Source organism: Cannabis sativa, chromosome X (assembly GCF_029168945.1).
Source record: "Cannabis sativa cultivar Pink pepper isolate KNU-18-1 chromosome X, ASM2916894v1, whole genome shotgun sequence".
Classification (NCBI taxonomy): Eukaryota; Viridiplantae; Streptophyta; class Magnoliopsida; order Rosales; family Cannabaceae; genus Cannabis; species Cannabis sativa.
In genome coordinates, this window is record NC_083610.1 from 17,994,358 (window position 1) to 18,019,251 (window position 24,894).

The following is a 24,894-nucleotide window of genomic DNA, read 5'->3' on the forward strand; positions in this document are numbered from 1 at the left end:
TGTATACATATTAATAATTGAAGGAAAAAAAATAATAACGAGAATTATAAATAGTATTAATATATCACCATAATAATTAATAAAAAAAATATATATTAAATACAATTTCTAAAATCATAAAGAATAAAAAATAACCTATGATATTCTAAAAGCAATAATCATACGGTTTTTAATAATCATCAATATCTTTTTAATGATAATAATTATAATACAATTTTAGTTACACCTCTTGAGTGTTGGGATGACATTTCATTTATCACTGTATTCTATTTTTTTTCCTATATATATGTACATGCATTTGTGTTTTTTTGTATAATTTTATTGATGTTTGGTCTAAAGTATATACACTAATATAAATAATTTAATATTTTTTATAAATATTTATAATATTAGTTGAGTTGATAAAATCTATATATTTATATATAAAATAAGAAAGCTCAAATAAGTCTAAGTAATATTTTATTTTAGTTTTAAAAAAAGTGTGAGAGTTTCATATATATTTTTGTTAAAAAAAAATAATTTTTTATGTTATGAACTCTATCACATTATTGTTGCTGTCTTTTAATTTATTTTTTGTAATAATCATATGACACAAAAATAAAAAATAAAAATAGTTGTGGTATTTATTGTTCCGCATATATTTTCTATATAAGGATTATAAAAAATATAAAACAAATTAAAAACAAATAATAATTAATTGATGAACAATTATACTATAAGTGATGATTTAATACATGTGTATATATATAAATATAAAATGAGTTTCAAAAATATTATATTATATGAAAAATGAAAAATTACTAAAATGAAAAATTCTTCACTCATATTACATATATTTTTAAATATTAAACTAATAAATAAATATGAAATTAATATATTTTTGAATGTAAATATATATATAATTTTCTTTAAATTTTTCAAAACCGCGCGAAGCGCGGCTTTGTTTCCTAGTTACTTAATAAATCTAATAATAAATATGAATTTTATCCTCAAAACACATCAATTCACTAAGGATAAATATTTGAACTTGAGTGGCATTTTACAAAAATGCCCTTCCTTCAACCCAATATTCAAACTATCCATAAATTTTGTCTCGCTAATTTTACAATACTAAATCGTATCTAAGGGACATACATGATCAAAGCGTTGATTTTCACAATTTCCAGACATAAAACGTAAAAATGCTAAATTTATAAATGACGTGCATAGCACACCTAAAATCTAATAAAATCTCTATAAACGAAAAATTATAATACTAATGCTTTTTCTGACAATAGGACCTTTTTTGTTGCTAATATATATATAATTGAAAATAATGAATTAAATTAATAATACTCAACTAATTTTTAGGAATTAATACATAGAAAATATAAATTGACATTTTATTAATAAAAATACCTCCATAAGATAAAGACAACATTTATACTTTTTATGTGATTTTAATTACCAAAATACCACTTACACTATCACTTACACAATCAGACGATAGTTGCAGGGTGGTTGGTGCGTGGTTGCGCGGTGGTTGCATCAGACGAAAGTTTCAATCAGATGATAGTTGCATGGTGGTTACTAGGTGGTTGGCCAAAGGTTGCATCAGACGAAGGTTTCAATCAGACGAAAGTTTCTGGGTGGTTGGCCGAAGGTTGCATCAGACGAAGGTTTCAATCAGACGAAATAACTGTTAGCAAAATGTTCATGCAACTATTGTGAAACATTAAAAATCAGAACAATGTTTTCACGTATATAACTCTATCTACATGTCTCTTTGAACAAATTCACCATTAGAAATTTAGAAAACAACAAAAATATACCAGGATAAACATTTTACTATAATATTGATGTATTTTTTTTGGATTATACTTGAAATCTACCTTTCATGGATCTAAAAATAGAAGTCAGTACATTAGTTTTATGCAAATTAAACTGGATTTTCGATTGAATTTTAGTTTCGTAGTAGTTTTTCTACACTTTTTTTTTATGAATTCAAAACAGCCCTTGTTTTGATTGATTTTGGTCGTCTTCTTAGGTAAAGTCGCCAGAATTAATAGAGGTTCTCTTTCTAGTTAAATTTTTGTTTCGGTTGCGTTGGGTTGTTACGTAGCTGTGCGATGGTTGCGCGATAGTCGCGATAGTTGCCCAGGAAGCAATGATCCTAGGTTGAAGGTGTGTGTAAGTGGTATTTGTGTAATTTTTTTTTTATTTGGGTTGTATATTTGTTTATTTGGCCAGCTAGAAATATTTCTGTAATATTGTTATTTTTTTGGTTAAATTGAAAAAAAAAAGAAAAAAAAAAAAAACCTTTTTTTTAAGTCTAATTATGTGGTTATTACAAGTTTATTCTAACACAATTACAAATCAACTCACTGGCAATATTGATCAAATACACAATGCTCTCTTAAACATCCCTCCAACTCTCTCAGATTATATTTAGAAGTTCATTACACAAATGAACTATGATGTTAGGCTGCTATTTATTGCACTCTAACACAGTAGGACTACACATAACAGAAACCAATTTGTCCAAGTAGCTGCTGAATCACATCACACATAAAAATAAATAAAAATAAAAAATAGATGATTTAATACATTTTTAAGTGGATTCCGAATTGATCAAATTTGTGTAAAAAGAAAAAAAAAAAATTGTATGTTTTGGCTATTTTCTGTAAACATTTTTTTATAAGATATTAATACTTCATTGAATGGCTAAGAATCACCAAACATTAGTCCAAAGTAGAGCTATAATTTGGTTATTTTGACTACACTTACTACTTAATAACTATTATTGAGGAAATATAATAAATATTAATTTAAATAATGTAAATTCTGGGAATACTGTCTACTCAGGGCCGGCCCTGGGCATAGGCGGGCTAGGCCTGTGCCTAGGGCCCACTTAGTCCAGGGGCCCAAAAAAAAATTTTGTCCTTTTAAAATTACACAATTTTTTTGCTGATTTTGAAAAATACCATTTTTTTTCTAAATAAGGGCCCAAAAAATAATTTTTACCCTATAGCCCACTACATTTCAGGGCCGGCCCTGTGTCTACTTATCCCTAAAAAGTAAGTGTAGATATATTTGATGCTTTGATGGAACCAATATACAGTTAAGCAAGGAGTATTGATGCTAAAACATTGCATAGATGCTTACATGGGAATTGTGACAACCAAAAAGGAATAGTGAATATATATATATATTTAAACATATACCTATGGAAACGAAAAAGAAAAAGAGAAAACAAATCATGTATAAGATCGATGCTATACCTTTTCATAATCTGAACAACTAATCGTGGGAATTTTAAATTGCATGATCATGAAATTTGATATGATATTGGTACACAAATATCACATAAAAACACACTTTTTGAGTAGTTGTAGAGTATTTATATGTGTAATGTAAGTCAACGTATTATATTGAATTATAATTCAGGTGAATACTTTTATAAGTGCTTAATTTGATCCACTATATACATAAATTAATAGGTTTTTTTTTTTTGCTAGAAACATATATTAATAGGTAATAGCAAAAACATTCAACTAAAAGAACTTCACAAACCATTCTTAAAATTAAGTAATTTTGTGTTTATAGGCATGTGTTTTAGTAGTTTCACACTTCTTCTTTAAGTCCCAAATTTAAATTCCCTCCTCCACTAAAAAAAAAGAAAATTAAACAATTTTATAAAACCTAGTCAAATTAAATTTATATGGTCAATTATAAAAAAACATAATTAGGTGGTGTTTAGTTAGGAGAAATAAAAATATAAGAATATGAATGGGAATTGAAATAGGAATAGGAATGAATCAAATTTAAAATGGAAGAAAAAATGATAAAAAAAATTATTAAATTTTTTCTCATCATGCATTGGAATGGTCTTTCCTTCCATTTCAAAATAGAATAGTCATTCAACCAAAATAGTGGAAAGATCATTCTATTGGAATGACATTCCAATACTTTAATATGAAACCAAACAAAATAAGGGTAAATACTATTTTGGTCATTATGTTTTGTAAAAGTTACCAATTAGACCCTCTGTTTAGTTAAATGACAAAATAGACCATATATTTTCCAAAATAGTAAAAATAGGACCATGAGCTCAATTTTCAACCATTTTAGTGTTAATATAACCAACTTTAAGATAATTTCTAACACAAATAGATACAGTATATGTAATCAGTTTTGTCATAACATTTCTAGATCAGATTATTATTAAGCTCTATTTTAACAAAAAATCAGTCCATGGTCCTATTTGTATAATTTTGGCAAATACAGAGCCAATTTTGTCATTTAACAAAGTAGATGATCAAATTAGTAACTTTTCTAAAATACAGGGGTCCGAAATTTGTATTGAATATCTTCAAATTTTATGTTGTTGGATCGGTCCTAAGGACAGTAGGAGACCATCTATAAAATCAAGAAGTGTTACCTCGGGGAGCCTCTTTTTCAACCTCAACGGCTTCCTGAGTGGATACATTTTTAAGTGGGTGCAGATGACGTAGTCGCTGTCTCTTCTTCTTTAGGCACTTGTATTTGCTGCCAAGTAGAATACTTAGGGTCCTTAAAATCCATGGTCTACTGGTCTTTTGCAAAGAAGGCCACAAGATTTCAAATTGTTATCATGGAGCAAGCTCGCAAGCTATAAGGCAGATTTACCAGGATTTTATGCCGCCATTGAACTACTGGTGTTGAAATTAGTCTCTTTGTAGCAGCTAAAATAAGAGATGGAAAAGCAGAGAATTAGTAAAAATATCCAATCATAAAAATTCTAAAACTCAAAACTAAAATTTTGGGACTAATGGATACTTACGTAAAATTCTGAATTGGGTAGTGTTTACTGGGTGGAGTCCTATCGTCCAAATGAAATCATCCTTCAACTCCTTATTGGGAAGTCTAACAATGATTTTTAATCATTGGAATGGGTGCCCAAGTAATAGAAGTCGTATGAGCAATTCTTTCTCGCATGACATGCTTTGATAGAGTAGAAGTAAGTAATCTCTAAAGGGGTTGGGAATTCCCATCCCAAAATGTGGTAAAGCAACTTCAAAATGAGAAGATCCTATAAGAGTCAGGAACTAGTTGAAAGGGTGCAATCCCAAGGTAATTACAAAAGTCCTTGAAGTATTGCCTATGGGGAAGGGCAGCTCCTGCCTTAACATGCTCGACACTCCAAGCTCCTATCCTTGAAGAGTCGCTGGTACTATAGCCTTCATCATTCAATAGGAAGGTTGGAGGGAGCAACTAAACTCACCAAGCATGATAGAGCATATGCGACATCCTTTTTCATTTTTAATGCCATAAGACCTCAGAAATTAACCCACGTAGGGAGCAATCGATCTGACCTTAGATTCACTTAGCTCTGCCTCGAATGTAACATTTGGATTTTGGGGTGTCTTAGACTTTGGAGCTTTAGGAGCCATAATTTCAAATTCAAGATCACCTATTGCAAAAGCAGCAGTGACTTGAGGTAAAAATAATGGTCTTGCTAAGGGGATTGCCATTAAATTGGGTAATTCAAGCCAGGCTACTTCTCGCAGATAACGACGTTTACCCTCAATGATTTCATCTATATATCACCAATAGCAAGATGATGTTTCTTCTTCACTAGCCCTAAGGAAGTGTTTTTTAATTTTGTCGTCATTAATCTCAAGTGTGGATTGAGGTTTATAGGTCTGAGATTTAAAAACATTGGCTCAAAATTGGGGATAATCAGATTTCACGAGGTCTGGGTGTTCATAAACTTGATCAGAATGGGACATTTTCTTGATTACAAGAAAAATGTCTCAAAACTCTAGAAATGCAGAACATATAAACTCAGAAATTGTGAACCATGTAGTCCTAAATTTCTAACCCTAAATTGCTAAAAAAAAAACCCCATATAAAGATAATCTCACTCAAGTAATGGACGATACAAAAATATATGGAAAACAATAAGAACAGAATAGTCAAAAGAACAATGGTGGGAATACACTTACTGGTTTGCTGAGAGAAGGGTCTTTAAGAATCCCCTCCTGACAACTTCTGAAACTGAAGGTTTGATCCTTGACAATTCTGGGATTGAGAGAAAAAATTGGCAAAAACTCAAAAGAAATATGTGAGAGATAAAGAAGGCATGTAATTTTAGAGAGAAAAAAAGTTAGAATTTGAATTCCTTCGAAGCTCTTCAAAACGTTAATGGCGAAATAGGGGAAAATGCTAACCTTATAACCTTTGATAGAGTAACAGATGTGGCTTGTCTCAGGTGACAAGAATAGAAAATTCTTCCATAAAGCAGCTTCTACACGTAGACAAGTCAACCAAATTCTCAGCCTAAAAAATGACAATGGCCAAGATGTTGATTGGGATTCTGTTCTGGCTAATATGATACAAGATTATTTCAAGCAGCTCTTCTCATCTTCTAGTTGATCCTATGATGAGGTATTGAGCTGCATCCACTCAACTATTACAGCTGACCAGAATAACTATTTGCTTTCACCTGTCACAGATGAAGAAGCTAAAGCTGTTGTTCTCCAAATGCACCCGGATAAATCCCTAGGCCCAGATGGAATGAGCCCTGCATTTTACTAGAAATATTGGCATATTATTGGAGGTGATGTTTTCAATACAGTTCGTAAATTTTTTAATACTAGTTTAATTGCTCCTAGACTAAATGATACTCACATTGTGTTTATCCCCAAGAAAAAGCAACATGATGTTATGCATGAATTAAGGCATATTTCTTTATGTAATGTCCTATATAAGATCATCTCTAAAATGTTGGCTAATAGGATGAAGCCTATTATGAGTAATGTTATTTCAGAATTCCAAAGTGCATTCATTCCTAGTCGCTTGATCACAATAGTATCATTGTTTCCCTTGAAGTTCTCCACTATTTAAAAAGGAAACAAGAGGGTACAGGTGGTGTTATGGCTCTTAAAATGGACCTAAGTAAAGCTTTTGACTGTGTCGAATGGTCATATTTTTGTGCCATGATGATTAAGATGGGCTTCAATGATCGATTCGTGGCTCTTATCAGACAATGTCTCTCAACAGCCAGCTACAAAGTCATTTGCGGTGTGCATGGAACTGACTTTTTTTAATTCTTATCGTGACATTCGGCAAGGAGACCCACTGTCTCCTTACCTCTTCCTTGTCTGTGCTGAAGGACTCTCGGGTTTGATCAAGAAATATGAGCAACATGGCTGGATTCATGGATGTCATGTGGCTAGGGGCGCTCCAATTGTCTCCCATATGTGATTTGCTAGTGACAGCTACCTTTATTTTCGTGCAAACCAGCCAAAAATCATCAAAGTAAAAGAGTTGTTGTCTAAGTTTGAATTAGCCTCAGGTTAACAAATCAACTTCAGCAAATTCTCGGCTTTTTTCAGCAGCAATGTTCTCTCAGCCACAAGATCTCAAATCTACTCTGACCTAGGTATTTAACTAGCTAATGAGAACAACAAGTACCTTAATCTGCCAAGTACCCTTAACAGAAAAAAGAATGTGATCCTTGGCTATCTCCAAGACAAGATACAAAAAAGAATAAACAGTTGGGATGGCAAATTATTATTTGGAGCTGGGAAGGAAACAATGATAAAATCTGTTGTGCAATCCCTACCTAGCTATGCTATGAATGTCTTCTTACTCTCTAAATCATTGTGTAATAAAATGGAAAAACTTATGACTAGTTAGAGTGAAAGATGAGCAATGGACTAAACCAAGCTTAAACATGATCAAAGTTAATGTAGATGGTGCCATCTTCAGTCAATCTAATAGTTATGGATTCAGATGCGTTGCTCGAGATCATGATAGATCTTTTATTGAGGCTTTTCATTCTTTTAAACCAGGAGTTATTAATCCAAAATTTGTTGAGGCGGTCGGTATGAAAGAGGCCTTAAGTTGGATAAAAGCTCATGGATGGTCAAACGTGATGGTGGAAACTGATTGTGTCAACGTGGTGCATGTTATAAAGAGTAAAGTTCGTATATTTCTCCATACGGCATTTTAATCCACAAATCAAAACTTTTGTTATCAGAATTGTTTAATGTTTCAATTCATTTTGTTAAGCGAATTGTGAATAAAGTGGCCCACTTCTTAGGTAAGGACTCTTATTTAAAAGCTGATGTGTGATTAGTAAGGAGTATGTTCCTGCTAATTCATTGTCCTTATTTTTGAAGGACCTTTAATTAATAGAAGTTGCTATTTTCCATTCAAAAAAAATGGAAACCGTTCGATTGTAATGATGACTGATCGAATAGATGGAAACTATTAGAAAAAGAAGGGTCAGATTAATAAATGTTGAAATGATATTTTTCTCGAAATACTGAATTGCCAAAATGAAGCACACATTTTCTTTTAAAAAGGAAAAATACGATCATACCCTCTATTAATTAAAAAGTCTTTTTTAATTCTAAAAAAATACTTTTTGAGGGGCAATTATTATACTCATATTTTGAACAATTAATATAGTTATGACACGTATTAAGAAGATGGAAAATAAACTAACTCGTGTTATAAAGCAATAAATGCATTCAATAAACTTGCCTCGAATACAATTAGTAGAAATATTCGAACTTAACCTTTCAAAGATAAGGGTGAGTCGTGAATAATAACTACCATTTTATGAGATTAGTGAGATGAAAAACTAACGTAGAAGTTCTATCTCGGAATACACAGGATACACAACAGAACAACAGTAATTAGAAAGAGTAGATAATGAATTATTTTAAGAGTTTGCAGCTTATTGACCAACATACTCACGAGTATGTTGAAAGACTATGAGAAATACTCCGAATATATTCATCTCATTGCCTTGCAAAAAGCTACCTTCATAATAAAGCAACCTAAGAGAACTGTTTGTATTGCAAGATGAAGCATAGTCAACATGACCGTTTATAAATAAAGACAATGAAAGGTTATAGCAATTATTTATTATTATCTCATGTAATCTAAATATAAAATGTGGGAATTGTCCACGTTTCACGAATAGTTTCAGTGATAAGACTCCAATGGAATAACGATGACTCTAAACTCTATAAATAAGGACAGAACACAAGGAACAAATGACGGTGAATTTGAGAAAAAGAGAGAATATACAAACATTATCTTGTAAAATAGGGGGTAGTGATATATAGAAAAAAAAAATATAAAAGACAACAGCAATCAAACTCGTTAATGTACAAAAGTTAAACGAAGGCACCAAGTTCTTCAACATCCTCCGACAAAAACATAAGAATCTTGAGCCATCAATGGAAAATGGTTTTAGCTAATATCTTCCCTTCATTTCTTAATGTAATCGTTTAAGATGTGAGCTGTTGGTTCCAGTTTTGCATTTCGTCGCCAATTCTCTACAGCTCTATGAACCGTAGCACTTGCCTCGCGAATCTCTTCACCAGAGAACTTGTGCTCTATGATTCCTAAAGGTCCAGGCTGCAACACATTTACCACGGTTTCCATCTCTTGCTCCAGCTGACTGTGAGATAAGAAGAAGGGCCAAAATAGTTTTCTCTAAGTATTTGAAAGACAAACACAAGTAAAGTGAAGACATTAAAAGCATAACTGAACATTCTTGAGACCTGCCCAAACTTACTCTCTCTTATTCATAACATAAGCATCTAGTATACATACATGGAAGCTTCCATTGATTCTATAACTATAAACAAGATTGGCCTCCTCATGTCATCATATTATTGATCTAAGCTAGAAAATTCAATATGAAAGGAGTCCAATAAACTCATTATTACAACAAAAGTATACAATCTCTACTAAAAATTCAATGAAATGCATCAAGGGAAAAGAATTGCTCAGTTTGGGAAATATGCCAATTGAAACATGGTATTGGTGAGTGCATACTAATTAAATCACCACATTCAAATGGACAATATAATATCCCTTGTCCATGAATAACAAGAAAAATACAGATGCAATTAAGAGCATGCAATGGACAAAAACAAAACCAGACGTTTCTCCTATTTGGTGATGTAGAATACATTTCTGGTCTGAGATTACCTCCGAAGTAGAACAAGCTTTGAAAGCCACTTTACTAAACTGAAGAGGTTAGACCCCATTTCATATTCCTCTTCTTAAAAGGATTTCATATTGTGAATCTCTACTCAACTACCACTTTTTGAGGTTAAAAAAATTGATAAAAAAATTTTTTATCATCTTGCAAATGGTCTTTCCCTTTATCTCAAGATAGAATAGTCAACCACCAAAATGGTAGAAAAACCATTTTACTGGAATGATATTCCAATACTTTAAAATGCAACCAAACAAAAGAATGAAACGAAAATTGATTCTTTTCCATTCCATTCAATGTCATTACCTCCAACCAAATGTAACCTTATATTGTAGTGAATGATTAATTTGTGTTGATCTTTTCTGGATCCAAAATTGTTGCTAAACTCAAATGCTTCAATCAAACAACACTTGAAATGATAGGTAAAGCTCTAGGAGCCACTTCTACTTCTAGATAAGAACATAGATAATTGAGCAAAGTTGTCACAAGCTGTAGGTATGAATCAGCCAGCCTATTGGTAGGTTGAGGAGGGGTACGGATAAGGAGGTCAAGATCAATCAAGAAAAGGGGAGCACAACCCCAAGTGAATGAAAAGAAAATCAGGGTTGCAATCAATCTCATTTCCATATTACTCATCACACAAATGTGGCAAAACTGCTTATCAAAAGAATAGTGAACAAGAAATCATATTTTGATGAAATAAATTAAACTCATAAAAGAACACAAATCTATTGATCCAAATCCAATCCGACCCAAAATGGAGTTACCCAGATCTTCTTCTGCATGATAATTTCACTCAAAGGGGATGGATCAGATTCGACCCCCTCCACCCCCAACAAATAAAAATGTTATTAAGAGCAGGCTAATTACTTATACATTGCCCAAATTTAACCCAATTCAGTTCTACAAATTGCATGAAGGTCTGAAATGAACCCTAGGTGTTTGAATTCTATGTTCCTGACTAAATTTTGATCACCTCTACAAGCAAAACCCATAAACCGACATTGAAGAGTCAGCTGAGTAATTTAGACATTGGAATCCATACGAATGAGGCCCTAATAGAGATATTGTTATAATTGTAAAGGAAAAAAGAGTGAAGTACCGTACCGAAAGAGCTTGGAGAAGGAGAAGAGGTTTCCGAGTCCAATAGAAGGCCTAAGCATTTCTTCTTCGTAGTACGACAACGTTTTGGTTCTTTTATCCACAGAAGAAGAGGTGTACGGCTTCTCCCTTCTTAATCAACACTTGATCACAGTTAAGAACTTGAGAAGAAAAGGAAAAGAGGCTATTGTATGAGATAATTATATCATGCACTATTATTATTTTTATTTTTAGTAAAACAATTACATTTTTACGTTTATCGAATTTTTTTACATTTTTACGATTTTCATAAAAATAATTAAAAAAAAAAACTACATAAAAATAATATCCAAATAACACTAAAATAACAACAAAAAATAATACGCAGATAATAAAAAATCAACAACAGATTAACAAGAGTACAACATAAAAAGACTGTATTTTCTGTAAATAAAATCAAAAACATCATAAAAATGTTTAAAATTCTGTAAAACTGTATTTTTGTAATTTTTTTATTATTTTTGTGTATTTGTGAAATAATCCCAATATGATGAAAGGCCCACCAAAGAAAGCCTTGCTATTATTGTATTTGTATGCTTTTTTTTTTCAAGCAATGAATATAGAGGTTTTTTCATTAATTTGTTTACTTTTATATGGCATAAATAAAAAATGTAAAAAAATATGAGATTAAAAAATAATTAAATTTTAAAATATAAAAAAAAATAATAAATAAATTTAATAAAACTTGTAATAATAAGTTTCGCCAAAAAAATCGTCAGTGCCGAAAAAATTACCAAAAAAGTTACCGTTGTGGAAAAAATTGTCGGAAAAGTCACTGTTATAACCTTTTTTTAATAAAAAAAATGGGGATCAATTTCAAAAAATATTGAGACATAAATATAAAAAGAACACGTTCTATAATAAAAATGGTCAAAAACCGCATCACTCGCAACGTGAACACCCTCTAGTCCAATCTGATAAGTTGGAGAACAGTTTAAAAGTCTATCCATATAAGAATTTGTATACCAGTAATCCTAACCATATGGTTATGGTTATGTAAAACAACTATATATGCAATCATATCAATGTTATTGTTCGTACTTCGCGCGGTGTTGTACAACAATTATATTAATTCTCGGATGATATTTATTTTTTTAAGTAATCTTAAAATTTAGGGGTAAAATGATCATAATCAAATACTTTGTATAACCCCAATATTCTAACTATCCATACATCTTGTCCCGCTAAATATAAGGTATTAAACCATATCAAAGTGACCCTAATTGCCAAACCATCAAATTTCTACTGTTACCAAACATAAAATAAAAATATTAAAATTCATAATTAACATGCATGGCATACCAAGAATTCAATAAAATTTCTGTAATTGAGAAATTATATCACTAATGTCTAATTCTGACAATAGGACTTATTTTATAATAATGCACATATAACCATAAAAATAATAATTAAAGTACTAACAAACTGCTAATTTTCATGTCTAAATATGCAATCATTACATACGTTTACTTTAAATTTTTATTTCTCACAAGAATTATAAGAGAATTGACTAAGGAAAGTGATCAGATTTTTAGAGAGAGATGCTCTGACCTTATGGAGACTTTCCAGAATGTGAAAATTGAGCTAATGGAGCTCTCTATTTATAGAAAAAGAGGTCCATTAAAATAATAATAAAATAATACAAAAAAAATATAAAAAAAATTATTCAAGGCTAATCTTGACCATTGATGATGATCTAATGACTAAAATTGACTTTAGATGATAATCGTCAATTTTCAGAGCTTGAATCGTGTATGTTGGATCATTTCCGAGTGATATGTAGAAAAAATTGCATCTGACTTGGGGATAAAATTTCAAATTGAAATCTTTAAAATTACGATATGAGTGTGAGACATGTCTTGAAAGAGCTTTCAAATGCAAGTGAAATCACGTCAATCAGAAAAATAGAATGAGTTACGGTCATTTTACTGGAGGTTGTTCAATAACCAATGCCCAGGTTGACATTCTGACGTTAACATGGAGGTTGTATGAGTGGGAAATCGTGGTGGACTTGTATTTTTTTAATGCCTTAGTGATATATTACTTAGTCAATTTCTTAGTTCTTATAACGTCCCCGCTTCAAGCCTCCATTGGGCCCTTACACCCACGGAATGAATGGCTCTTATACACGAGTACGTCACTCTGGCTGCTTCATGGAGTTACGACTGGCCCTACAGACCAACACGAGTGTTTCCAGCGTGCTTTGTCCTCACTTGCATGCTTCTTAGGAAAACTTCCCAGGAGGTCACCCATCCTGAAATTACCCCACACCAAGCTCGCTTAACCATGAAGTTCTTTCGTGATGGGCTATCGAAAAATAAGATGCACCTTGTTGATATAGGTAGTACCAATCAATCTATTTAAGCCCTCTTCAACGATGTAGTCCCATACTTACACAGTCTCAGAATCATCACACTTGACCTTCCCCAAGCGATGTAGGATTGCACATCTTACCCGGTATTTCCCATTACGGATCCCAGGACTACTGACTGTCACAATCACTCTCCTTACGGGGTCCAACGTCCTCGTCGATCACACTTCCGGCTGGGTCAAGGCTCTGATACCATTTGTAACGTCCCCGCTTCAAGCCTCCATTGGGCCCTTACACCCACGGAATGAATGGCTCTTATACACGAGTACGTCACTCTGGCTGCTTCATGGAATGATGACTGACCCTACAGACCAACACGAGTGTTTCCAGCATGCTTTGTCCTCACTCGCATGCTTCTTGGGAAAACTTCCAAGGAGGTTACCCATCCTAAAATTACCTCACACCAAGCACGCTTAACCGTGGAGTTCTTTCATGATGGGCTACCGAAAAACAAGATACACCTTGTTGATATAGGCAGTACCAATCAATCCATTTAAGTCCTCTTCAACTGTGTAGTCTCATACCTATACAGTCTCATAATCATCACACTTGACCTTCCCCAAGCGATGTGGGATTGCACAGCTTACTCGGTATTTCTCCTTACAGATCACAGGACTACTGACTGTCATAGTTCTAGTGAAGTTGTTCATTAGTTCTTGGAGATGTCACTATTCTGCAAAATTGGGTAGACTCAAAACTTCCCGATTAGTGGCTAATTTGTCGATATTGCACTTTGCCAAAAAGGTGAAATATCAAAGTGTGAATTTGAATGGTCACAAGTCGTAGCTCTTGTTTACTACCAAAAAAAAAATAGTTAGATGCTTAAGACAGAACTAGAATTGAATAAGTAAAACCCAACGCACCAGGCTATATGTCAACCTAGGCGCTAGGTGTTCTTTAGAGAGCTTCATGTGGCTCGTTTTGATACTTTTATGAAATGTGCGATTGTGAAAGTGGTCTCTTACCCTAATTTTGACCAAAATAAGAAGAATGTCCATAGCAAAATTTGTGTTTAAGGAGCAGAAACATGCAAACTAGGTTGTATGTCAACCTGGGCGCAGGGCCTAACACCCATGTCAACCTGGGCGCTGGGGCCCTATTTTGACCACCAGATGACTCTGTTTGTTTCTTGAAAGCACATGTATCTTAATTATTGATGAAAATGGAGAATATACCCGAAAGACTTCGTGAGAATTGTTGTTGGAAATGGCACAGTTAACCTTGGCACTGGGACCTAGCACAAGGTCAACTAGGGCATTGGGTCCCAGTTTTGGCCTGCAGGTCAATCTATTTCTTTCCCGAACGCGATTGTTTCCTCATTTTGGATGAAAATGAAGGAAATTCTTAAGAAATATCTTCAATAATGTAGTTGAAAGCGTCCTAGGTTGACAACATATCAACTTGGGTGATGGGTGCATCAACAAGTTGACCTGGACATCGAGTGCCCAGGTACCTCAAACTGGAAGTGTTCCAATTTTGATTCTGGTGCCTATTACATGCTTGTGACATGTCTTATTCATATCTAAGTATGAGATTTGAACAATATGCACTAAGACGGACCTAAAAACTAAAACCCTAGCCCATGATGTTAACTTGGGCGCTATGTGAAACCCTAAGCACCCAGGTTGGCTTTCGTGATGTCGATTTGACATTTTTCAATTCTCTAGCTTTGGACTTGCAGTCTTCTAGACTTGTTGGTTCAGAATACTAAAAGATGGTGACTTGAAAATAACTTAGCGGGATCCAAATATCCATTCTGAAGCCCCTGAAGTCAACCTGGGCGCAGGTCTAGGGATCCTCCTAGAGTTGACTGCTATGACTCAAGACACTTAACTCCATGAATATTTTTCTTTTTTTCACGTGTCAAACTTTGATGTCCACATTATCTGGGCTAGTTTTAGTGTAAACATATTAATGCCAAAAATTGTGTTCATGGTCTATTTTATACCATCTTGAAAAATACATGGTCTAAATTGACATTTAACAAAATAGAGAGTCGAATCAGTAAATTTTGAAAAATACAGTGTCCAAAATAGTATTTTCTAGTGCATTGAAGCATAATTGTACATAGTGAGCCAAATATAAATTTTTTTTTCAGATCTTATCCTGGAGATAGTCCTAATTTTTTTATAATTTTGTTATTAAATTAAAATATGTAACCTCGGTATCAATTCATACAAGACCAATAATATTTCTATTTTGATATTTTTTTTTTGACTCATAAGAAAATTATTTTATCTAATTTTGAATGTATGCTATGCCCTGTTGTTACATGCCAGTTCATTTTATGGAAATATAAAGAAAAATACAATAATTTCATGTGATGTTAACACAGTGTTTGTTCGCATAATACAATATTTACTCTTTTGACAAAACATAATACAATATTTTTAACAATACAATTTAATAAAATCGGCACCATGTGACTTATCATAAGTGATTAATAATCCTCACGCATAATATTTCTCCACAATCACAAATAGTGTGTATCAATTATTACATCTAATTATAGATTCTGCATCAATTACTACATCTAATTACACAATCTCTCCAATATAACACTACATATAAATTCTAATTATAGATTCTTAAACTTTCATATCTTTCTTTTTACTTTCTTGGAAACCAAATTATCTTTCCAATATGACTAATATCTCCCCAAGCCATGCCATGACATAAGTGAGTGGAGTCACTACAGTAACACTATGCATCACTATGATTTTTCTTGACAAAACTAATTGCGCATGCGTGTGTTTCAATAATGTGTACTTGTTTTCCTTTTTTATTTCAACTCTTTTTAATTGATAGATACCAAGTTGGGTAAGTTACAATGAACCCCAAAATAACTCAAAGCATCAAATGGGACAGCATTATGGACAAGAGTCATATCAAATAACTGTGGTGTTACAAACACTAGACCAAGGGCATGTAATATGTTTGTGGCAAAAATAGATGAATTCTATCTCTTTGCAAGTTTTATGATGAAGCATGTCCACCTTTCTTGAGGCAAAAAAGAAATGTGGTTCTCATCCTTTACTTTGAAGATATCTGGAATTGGCATCATCATCATCATGAAGATCAATCATGGTCTAATCTTATCTGCCTATTATTGCTAGTAGTAGTAAATATTTAAATGGGGTTTTGTTGATTTTGTATTTTACTAGGATGGATATCTGTTCAATCCTAAAAAGTCTGTCTTAAAGAGAGTTTTGGAGTAATAAGAAGTCAAAGGGAGTGATCTCGTTTACACAATAGAAACCAATAATCAAATCAACTCTTGACATTAGAAACATTCACTCACTACATATAAAATATTACTATACACTCGTTTGAACTATTGATACTTTTACACAAAGTCATGAAACAGAATGACGCCTTCGCTTCTGAAATGGGAATCTGGTTTCTGAATTTGCCTTGCCCCCAATTGGCTTAATACTATTAATCCTGAACAAGTTGTTGAGTTTACTCAACTTTCTGGCAAATGATTTGAATAGCTTGTTTGCAGGGTGAGTCTTTACAAGCTCTTGTTTCATTGAAACATGATCTTTTTCCAAGTCAGTCAACCTCATTCTCATTCTAGCAACTTCTAGTTTGAGCTCCCTATTCTCTCTTCTCACGGACGCATAGTTATCTCTAGGCGAGATGGCTCCACTCCCTGCACCGCTGCCTGAACGCTGAGGATATTGACCATTCATTGCACCAAAAAAGAACTGATTGTGACCTCCATTCATTGCATTTCTTAGCCTTATTTGCTCAAAGTATAACACTTGAACTGCCATCTGAACTGGCAGCCTTTCGTTCTGAGCTGCATGACTGCAGGCTTCTTGAGATAGCTTCTGGCAGTCAATGGTTTTGCATAGGCGGTAGCGTTCTGAATCCTTAATGTTTGGATGAACCTGTAGAGAGATTGAACAGACATTTATGCTCAAAGTCTTCATTGAATCATGAAGTGAACAGTTATTAACATAAAATGAGAGATAGAGAGTTGCTCACTTTGAGGAAAATGTCTACAGCTCTATACAATCCATCACTCACAATACGAGCATGGTCTGGAAGTAGTTCAGCTAGAGCTATGAATTTAGTTGGCATTAAGTTTGAGTCCAATGCAACTTCTGCTAGATAGTTATCAAGCAACTTTGATACCTTGAGGATTGAACTTTGTTTTGGAGATCCAGGGCTATCGAAATCATATATCATTTCACTTTCATCTCTCAAGTGATTGTCTTCTTCATCATCCTCATCCAGGTTCAAGAATATGGAAAAGATCCTCACAATAGTATCTATGTCATAGATGGTGCTATGAGTGTTTCCATGTGAATTTGCAGGAATGAGGATGTCTTCAAGAATCGCCTGATCCAATTGGAGACCGATCCTTCTTTCTAAATCTGATCTGCAAGAAGTAGATGCTGATGCTGAAATAGCTGTTTTCAACAAACTTGAGAGAAATGCCATTGGAACTGGACACTTCCTTGACTGAGTTGGTAGTAAGTTAACTATTGCTTCAACAATGATCCTTTGTTTCTTTTGAAATTCCAAATCAAGAAGACTTCCTTTGACCATTTGTGAATCCCTGGCTACAAGACCTTGAAGAGAGTTGTGAGCATAATTTATCAAAATCTTGCTGATCATGTCCTGTTTTAGACCCTTGGATTTCACAGCAGATAGAACTCTTTGAAAAAAATCAAGACTGAGTACTGCAAGTGATTTTCCCCACCAATCAGCAGGAGTTTCGGGTTCCATACTTTGGACAAGTTTTGTAGGGAAGTTATGGTCAAGTTTCAACAAACCTGAGGTGAGCTGCTCTTTGCAGGCATTACTTGCGATCGCATTGATAAGCCTGCTTACCAAGTTGATCTCTTCTGCAAATGGTAAGAGAGTTTCACAACGATGAAGAACAGCTATCGAGTTTGCTATGTTGGGGAGAACAATTTCCCTTAGATAAGCTTCAACTCGGGCTTCCAAGTTTTTCTCGGCGAAGTCTTCTGTCATTTCCAGAAAACGAGCTGCACAACATAGCACGGCTACATTGGAGATTGTAATCTCAGTATTTATCCCATAGCAAAATCTTGCAGCTAGCTCAAATGCCTCTGGTCCTCCAGGAACAGCAACAAGATTTATCCTCGAAATTTTAGAATCTTTGGCATCCAACAACAACTTTCGAATCCTTCCACTTCGAGAAACAAGAGGGAACTACAAGAGAAAACAACACACAAGCCATAACTCAACCACAATTCCTTTTGTTCATCATGAAGTACAAAAAGAAACTCATGACATCATTTACTTATCCCATAAACCAAAACATATTATTTAAGTCAAACTTTCAGAAGACTGTCATTGCTAGTAGTTCGATTAATACTAAACAATCATTTTCTAGACAGAACAAAACCATGTTTTTCCTCACCTTGTGAAGTGGAAAGCTTGAAGTTCCTACTTCAACAGTAATATCACTGGAAACATCAGAGATAGGCCTGCAAGTACATCCAAGATTAAGAAACTGATTTAAGGGGTCATATGGCAGAAAGACAAGAAAATCCAACAAGTCATAAAACTACAAACACATACATGTTTTTCATTTCTAACATATCAAAAACTTTGCAAGTGCTCTTCCTCCTACAGACTTTCATATCACTATGCACAAAAAACTTAAGCATTCAAAATAAATCTATCTATCTCGAAGGCTTGAGCAGATTAAGTATATGGACATTATGAGCCTCCTAGTTTTAACGATGTGACCAATGACCCCAGGTGGTCAGGTGGGACATTAACTAAACAATAATTGTGTAATAAGTGGACTCAAGCAAAAAAGATAAACTCCTTTAAGGGTTAGAAAAAAAAAAGGTTGTTCAGAAGATTACATGGCTGGTTTGTTGTTGTGTTCAAAGTAAGGCTATTGGGTTTGTCATACTCAGTGAACTATCGTACAGCTTCACTGTACAATACAGTTCTTTTTATAAAATATTATAATCTCTATATTCATGGAGCTACAGATGGTAAAAACACAAAAATAATTGATGGGCAAGCATGAATTGTCTTTTCGTTGACACCCAAGAAAACATAGAATATAAACATTGATTCTTAGCTTAAAATCCCGTGCTCTTGTCGTTTGGATGTGGATTTGTCGAAGTCTTAAGTCACAGGTTTTTGATGTGCCGTTGTTGTAATTGTTGTTTTATTATTTCATCAGCTCAAGCTGTTTTCAATTCTTCAATTATATACAATTTTATTGTGAAAACAATTATCTAAGGGGCCTACCAAACTAGAGAAACTTGAGGTTGTGAAATTGTGGAAATTACACCTTGACAAAAATGGGATCTCACGGCCTAATTTACTTGCAAGCTTTTGAATGTGACAATTCAACTCCCACAAAAACACATGAAAAAGAAAACAAAAGTCTGATCAAAATGGTGGTGGGACTCTCTAAGTCTCTATGTGTAATATTGCCAAAACTGTCTTATACCTTAAAATAGTTGAGCATGGGATGTTAAAAAAGATGGCAAATCTGAAAAAGAAGTACTGATTTTTTTTTCTTCTTCCTTTTGTAATTGGGTTGATTATATAGTATATGCAAATAAAGAAACACCTAAAAAGAGATTAATAATAAACAAGGAAGGAAAATTGAGAGAGAAGGTATAACCATTCAGTGGCATGCCTTATACTTGAACTTGGACGAAATGACCTTTTCCCTGAAATGCTTGGCTTCAACTCACCAACAGTAACAACTCCCATCACTGCTCCAAAAAAGATTTCTTTGAAACAAGTGCCAATAGCATCAATCAACTGTTCTAACAACAACAACCCAGTTCTCAGTTCAGTCCCATTATTCTGCTGACAGGATTTCTCTTTCTCTCTCTTTCCCTAGAAAGCCATGGATGGAGTGAAGAGAAAGTCTCATGAACTCATGCAGGGGAGGGTTTAAAGGGAGGGTTTGTAATGACTTTAGGAGCACACTACTTTAGTTAGGTGCTTATAAATGTAAAATAAATTGGTTAATATATATAAAGTCAATAAATGTACATTGCATTTTATAACTTTTCGGTGAAAGGTGTTGAGGCAAAGTGAGTGAGTGAGTGAATGAGTGACCCTCCTCTCTGTTTTTTCACACGGTTTTTGGTTTTTAGATTGAGAAAATACTGCAAGATTTGGGAAGAGTTGCAGTGCTTTTGAGGGGTGTCATCATGGCTAGTGAAAGCTACACTAATAAAGATTAGCTTAATTTAATTCCTTATTATGTGTAAAGTGGGGATTGGAAGGGTGAGTTGGATTACATGATGTAATGAGAACCATATTCATAGACCATCACTACACTTAATTTTATATGTATGTTTATTTCAGGTCCATAAGTTTTAATTCTTATATTAAGATTGTTGGTGTTATTTAAAGTTTAGAAATAATAAAGATAGATGGAATTGATTTAAGTAGAAAACTCTTACATGCATTGCTTTCTAATTGCTTTTTGTGATGAAACTTTAGCAATATGTGTTGCTTTTTGGGTACTCTACTCTAGTCTATACTTTGTCGTGTCATATATATAAATATATTGTTATACTTAATTAAATAAGAGAACAATATTAAGGGTGCTTTTTGTTTAAATATCATGTTACATGTTACAGGTTGAGTACACATTATAGTCCAAACAAGTTATGATTCTTTTCAGTCATTTATAGTTTTCAACCCAATACAATCTCTCAAAAGCATAGAACATCTTCACAATGAAAATAGACATAACCTTAGCACTACCACTTTGGGACCAGAACTACCTTAATCTCCTGATTTTATTTTATTTTATTTTTTGTGGCAATACTCCTTAAGTTTATTTTTATTTGTAAATTTGGACCGCCAATTAAATTCTAGCGCTAAATATTAACTGAAATTGTCATTGTGAACACTTGTATACACATGACACTAAAACCTCAAACCAATAAAAACATGTCACGTATACCCAGGTATACAAGTGGTAATCTAGTTAGAATTTAATGGTGAAATTCAACTGGTGTCTCAAATTTACAAACAAAAGTGAACTTAAAGAGGGTATTGCCACAAAACAAAATAAAGGGTCAAGTGTATAAAATTAAAATGTAAGGGAATTTCACCGCCAATTAATTGATTTGTAGAAAAGAAAATTGACAGTGACAAACATAAGGTTTTATAGTAGTTCACCCATTTTCGGTGGAAATGGACTAGTCCACTTAGAGTTTTATTGATCTCAATGCTTGAGAAGAGTTTTCCAAAGTTATGTTCTCGAAAAGTTCAGTCCTTAAGTGAGTTTTTTTAGAATAAGAGCAAATGCCACAGAGAGAGAGAGAGAGAGAGAGAGAGAGAGAGAGAGAGAGAGAGAGAGAGAGAGAGAGAGAGAGAGAGAGAGAGAGAGAGAGAGTGTGTGTGTGTAAGAGAGAGAGTCCCCTTGACAATTGACTTAATAATCTTTATATATGTTTACATCTAGGGCTTAGGATTTTTTAACTTGATACATATTTTTTCTAACTAGAGCTAAGTTAAATTCAAAATACAAAATAATAATAAAATAATATTCTAAAACAAATATCTTCAAAAAATGATAACTTGTAGTGTATAGTAAACCGTACTTAGCAGTTTCATATTAAAGATTCTCATTACTTTATTATATTACCGACTTGTTTTATTCATATCATATAATCTTAATTCTCTTGTACATTCTTACAATATTGTATCTTATCCATATGAATAAGGAATTTTCAGATCTTAAATAATTATACTATTATAATTAATGTATCATTTATCTCATAATTGTATTTCATATATTCTCTAATATATTATCTATTAATTACTTACTTTTAGGGCATAAATCTCAACAAAACTACCCAAATCTTTAAGCTTTGGGGGTAGTTTCTTTTACAAGATAGCACAACACTCCTCAGTAAGTGATACAGTCTCATAGTCTTCTTCCAATCTCTTTTTTTTATAAGATTTCCTTTATAAACTTTACATAACTTGGCATCTGTTCAAGTGCTTCGGCAAAAGGTATGTTAATGTGAAGCTTCCAGAAAATATTAAGAAACTTCAAAAACTGCTTGTCAAGTTTCTTCTTTTGAAGTCGCTAAGGATATGAAATCTTGATGTGGTGCTCATAACTCGATGGCTACTTTTTCTTAAGGTTCTCAGTAACCTTGTCTTCCTTTAAATCATCTTTCTCAATCTCGATCTTTGGTGTAGGAATAGGCTTCTTAACTGGCTCTTCTAACTCTTTACCAATCCTTAGAGTGATTGCACTGCAGTTTTCCTTAGGATTTACCTCATTAGTACTTGGAAAATTTCTTTGAGGTTTGTTATGCAGCATATTAGCCAATTGTCCCACTTGTATTTTAAGATTTCTGATGGATGCTATAGTCTCAGTCATGAACTGAGTTTGTATATTAGCTAGAGTAAGCAAAGCAGCTTGTAGATCAATTGCTGGAGTAAGTGGAGCTTGAGTATTTTGTTGTTGAGAAGTAGAAGCTTGGTTCTAAAATTGAGGTTGTTATCCTTGATTATTTGTCCATCCATTATTAAATGAGTTGAAGAAGGGTTTGTTGAATTGCCTCTGAAAATTGGCTATGGCTTGCACTTGAGTAGGAGTCATCACAACATCTTTAGTTGATTCACACTTGTCAAAAGTGTGTGGTCCTCCACAAACCTCACACCCAATTGAGACTTGAACAATTTTGGCAGCTTCAATTGTCTTTTGTAACAGTTTAGTGAGTGTAGCTACCTGAGTTGTCAAAGCAATAATAGCATCCAACTCATGAATACCAGCTTTCTTCTTCCCAATTGCTCTTTCATTAAAATATTGATGATTGTTCATAGACATGTCTTCAAGTAATTCATAAGGTCCAGTTGCACTTTTGCTCATGAATGTGCCTCCACATGCAGCGTAAATGATGGTCCTAGTAGATTTTGAACCACCATCCACTATGCAATACCATGGTGAGGGCATCTTCTCAATAGATTTTTAAACCGCTCACAAGCTTCATACAGAGATTCACCATCATTCTAGCAAAAGTTAATGATTTCTCCCCTCAGTTTAGCAGCTTTAGAAGGATGGAAGAATTTAGATAAACTTTTGAGCCAAATCTTGCCTAGTGACAATTGAATTTGGTTGTAGATAATTCAACCAACTTTTCACCCTTTCATATGAATGGAAAAGGCCTCATTTTGATAGCATCACCATTCACTTCATTGTATTTAAAAGTGCCACAAAGCTCAAGAAAATTAGCCAATTGAGTGTAAGGATCTTCAGAAGTCAATCCACTAAATTGGACAGTGGACTGCACCATTTGTAAGATAGGTGGCTTGATCTCAAAATTGTTGGCCTCTACTATTGGTAGTTTGATACTGTTTTGTACCCCCGTCAAAGTAGGGAGTACATACTCACGTAGGCTCCTTTTAGAATTAGGGTGAGCTTGGCCTCCTTGCATAACTCCAGGAATCAGATCATTCCCTTCATTATGTGCCATCTTCTCTGGTTTCTTGCTTCTCTCTTATTCTTTCTATTTTGCTTGCAGGATTTCTCAATCTCAGGATTCAAAGAAACAAGGCTCTTTGCACCTCTTCTACTGGGCATATAATAGATTCACCATAGATAGGAAAAGTCTCAACCAAACATGTTAGAAACAAGAGAAAACAATAATCAAATTAGAATGAAAATTAATTAAACTAATATTAATAAATTCAATCCCCAACAACGATGCCAAAAACTTATTTGGTAAAATTGATATGCAAGTATACGTAATCGAATCAAGTAATATAATGTTAACTAAAGTATCGTTCCCATGAGGATTGATCATCAATTACCTATCACTATCATTATATAGGCCTAGGGTTTGTTAGTGATCCCCCACATGTCAGGGTGTCGAACTTTCAAATCTCATAAGTTATTCTAAATAATGAATAAAAATAGGAATAAATAAATATCCATGAAAAATATCCTTTATTCCTAGGCAAATATCCCACAAACATTGGGATTGTTGTTGAAGTTGGTTATTTCCCTTGTCTTAAATCTTTCTTGTGTGGCGTTGCGCTTTGAAAATGCAAACATTGGAGAGGAGTGACAAGGGATGTCACCTCTCAGCTAGAAATACACAAAATTGGAGAGGAGTGACAAGGAATGTCACCTCTTAGCTAGGAATTCACAAAATTAGAGAGAAGTATTTTGGGACGGCACTTCTTGGTCGTGATGCCACATGGGTTGTGGCATAGCTCTCCAAACACCCCATTGTAGCTCTCACTTAATAACCCCAACTAATTTCCGAGTAAAGTGTGTCAGTCTATCTTGTGAGCCAATTTTGAGTCCAATAACTTCATAATTGAGCTATGACTATGAGACACACTTAAATCCTTCTTGAAAATATATTTCCAATTCGAGTTGAACCAAGTCATTTTG

The 24,894-nt window shown here is 33.6% G+C and overlaps 2 protein-coding genes and 1 non-coding gene across 5 annotated transcripts; 1 reads left to right on the forward strand and 2 right to left on the reverse strand.

Moving 5' to 3' along the window:
• Positions 1-8,885: 8,885 nt before the first annotated feature.
• On the reverse strand, positions 8,886-11,277 carry LOC115722508 (uncharacterized). Its single transcript, XM_030651833.2, has 2 exons — positions 11,096-11,277; positions 8,886-9,442 (listed from the first exon to the last, which is right to left on the reverse strand). The coding sequence occupies exons 1-2, from the start codon at positions 11,149-11,151 to the stop codon at positions 9,250-9,252; spliced, it is 249 nt and encodes an 82-aa protein (XP_030507693.1). The 5' UTR covers positions 11,152-11,277; the 3' UTR covers positions 8,886-9,249.
• A 5,484-nt stretch (positions 11,278-16,761) lies between these two features.
• Positions 16,762-20,627, reverse strand: LOC115722643 (BTB/POZ domain-containing protein At1g03010). Of its 3 annotated transcripts, none has more exons than XM_030651931.2 (4): positions 20,134-20,627; positions 18,901-18,967; positions 17,493-18,689; positions 16,762-17,395 (listed from the first exon to the last, which is right to left on the reverse strand). In XM_030651931.2, the coding sequence occupies exons 1-4, from the start codon at positions 20,223-20,225 to the stop codon at positions 16,856-16,858; spliced, it is 1,896 nt and encodes a 631-aa protein (XP_030507791.1). In that variant the 5' UTR covers positions 20,226-20,627; the 3' UTR covers positions 16,762-16,855. The 3 variants fall into 3 exon arrangements, with proteins under 3 accessions (XP_030507791.1, XP_030507929.1, XP_030507858.1); XM_030652069.2 differs by lacking the exon at positions 20,134-20,627 and adding an exon at positions 19,355-20,046; XM_030651998.2 differs by lacking the exon at positions 20,134-20,627 and adding an exon at positions 19,062-20,046.
• A 2,803-nt stretch (positions 20,628-23,430) lies between these two features.
• LOC115703457 (small nucleolar RNA R71) lies at positions 23,431-23,537 on the forward strand. Its single transcript, XR_004009219.1, has one exon. It is a non-coding gene; the product is annotated as a small nucleolar RNA R71 (small nucleolar RNA).
• The last annotated feature ends 1,357 nt before the right edge of the window (positions 23,538-24,894 follow it).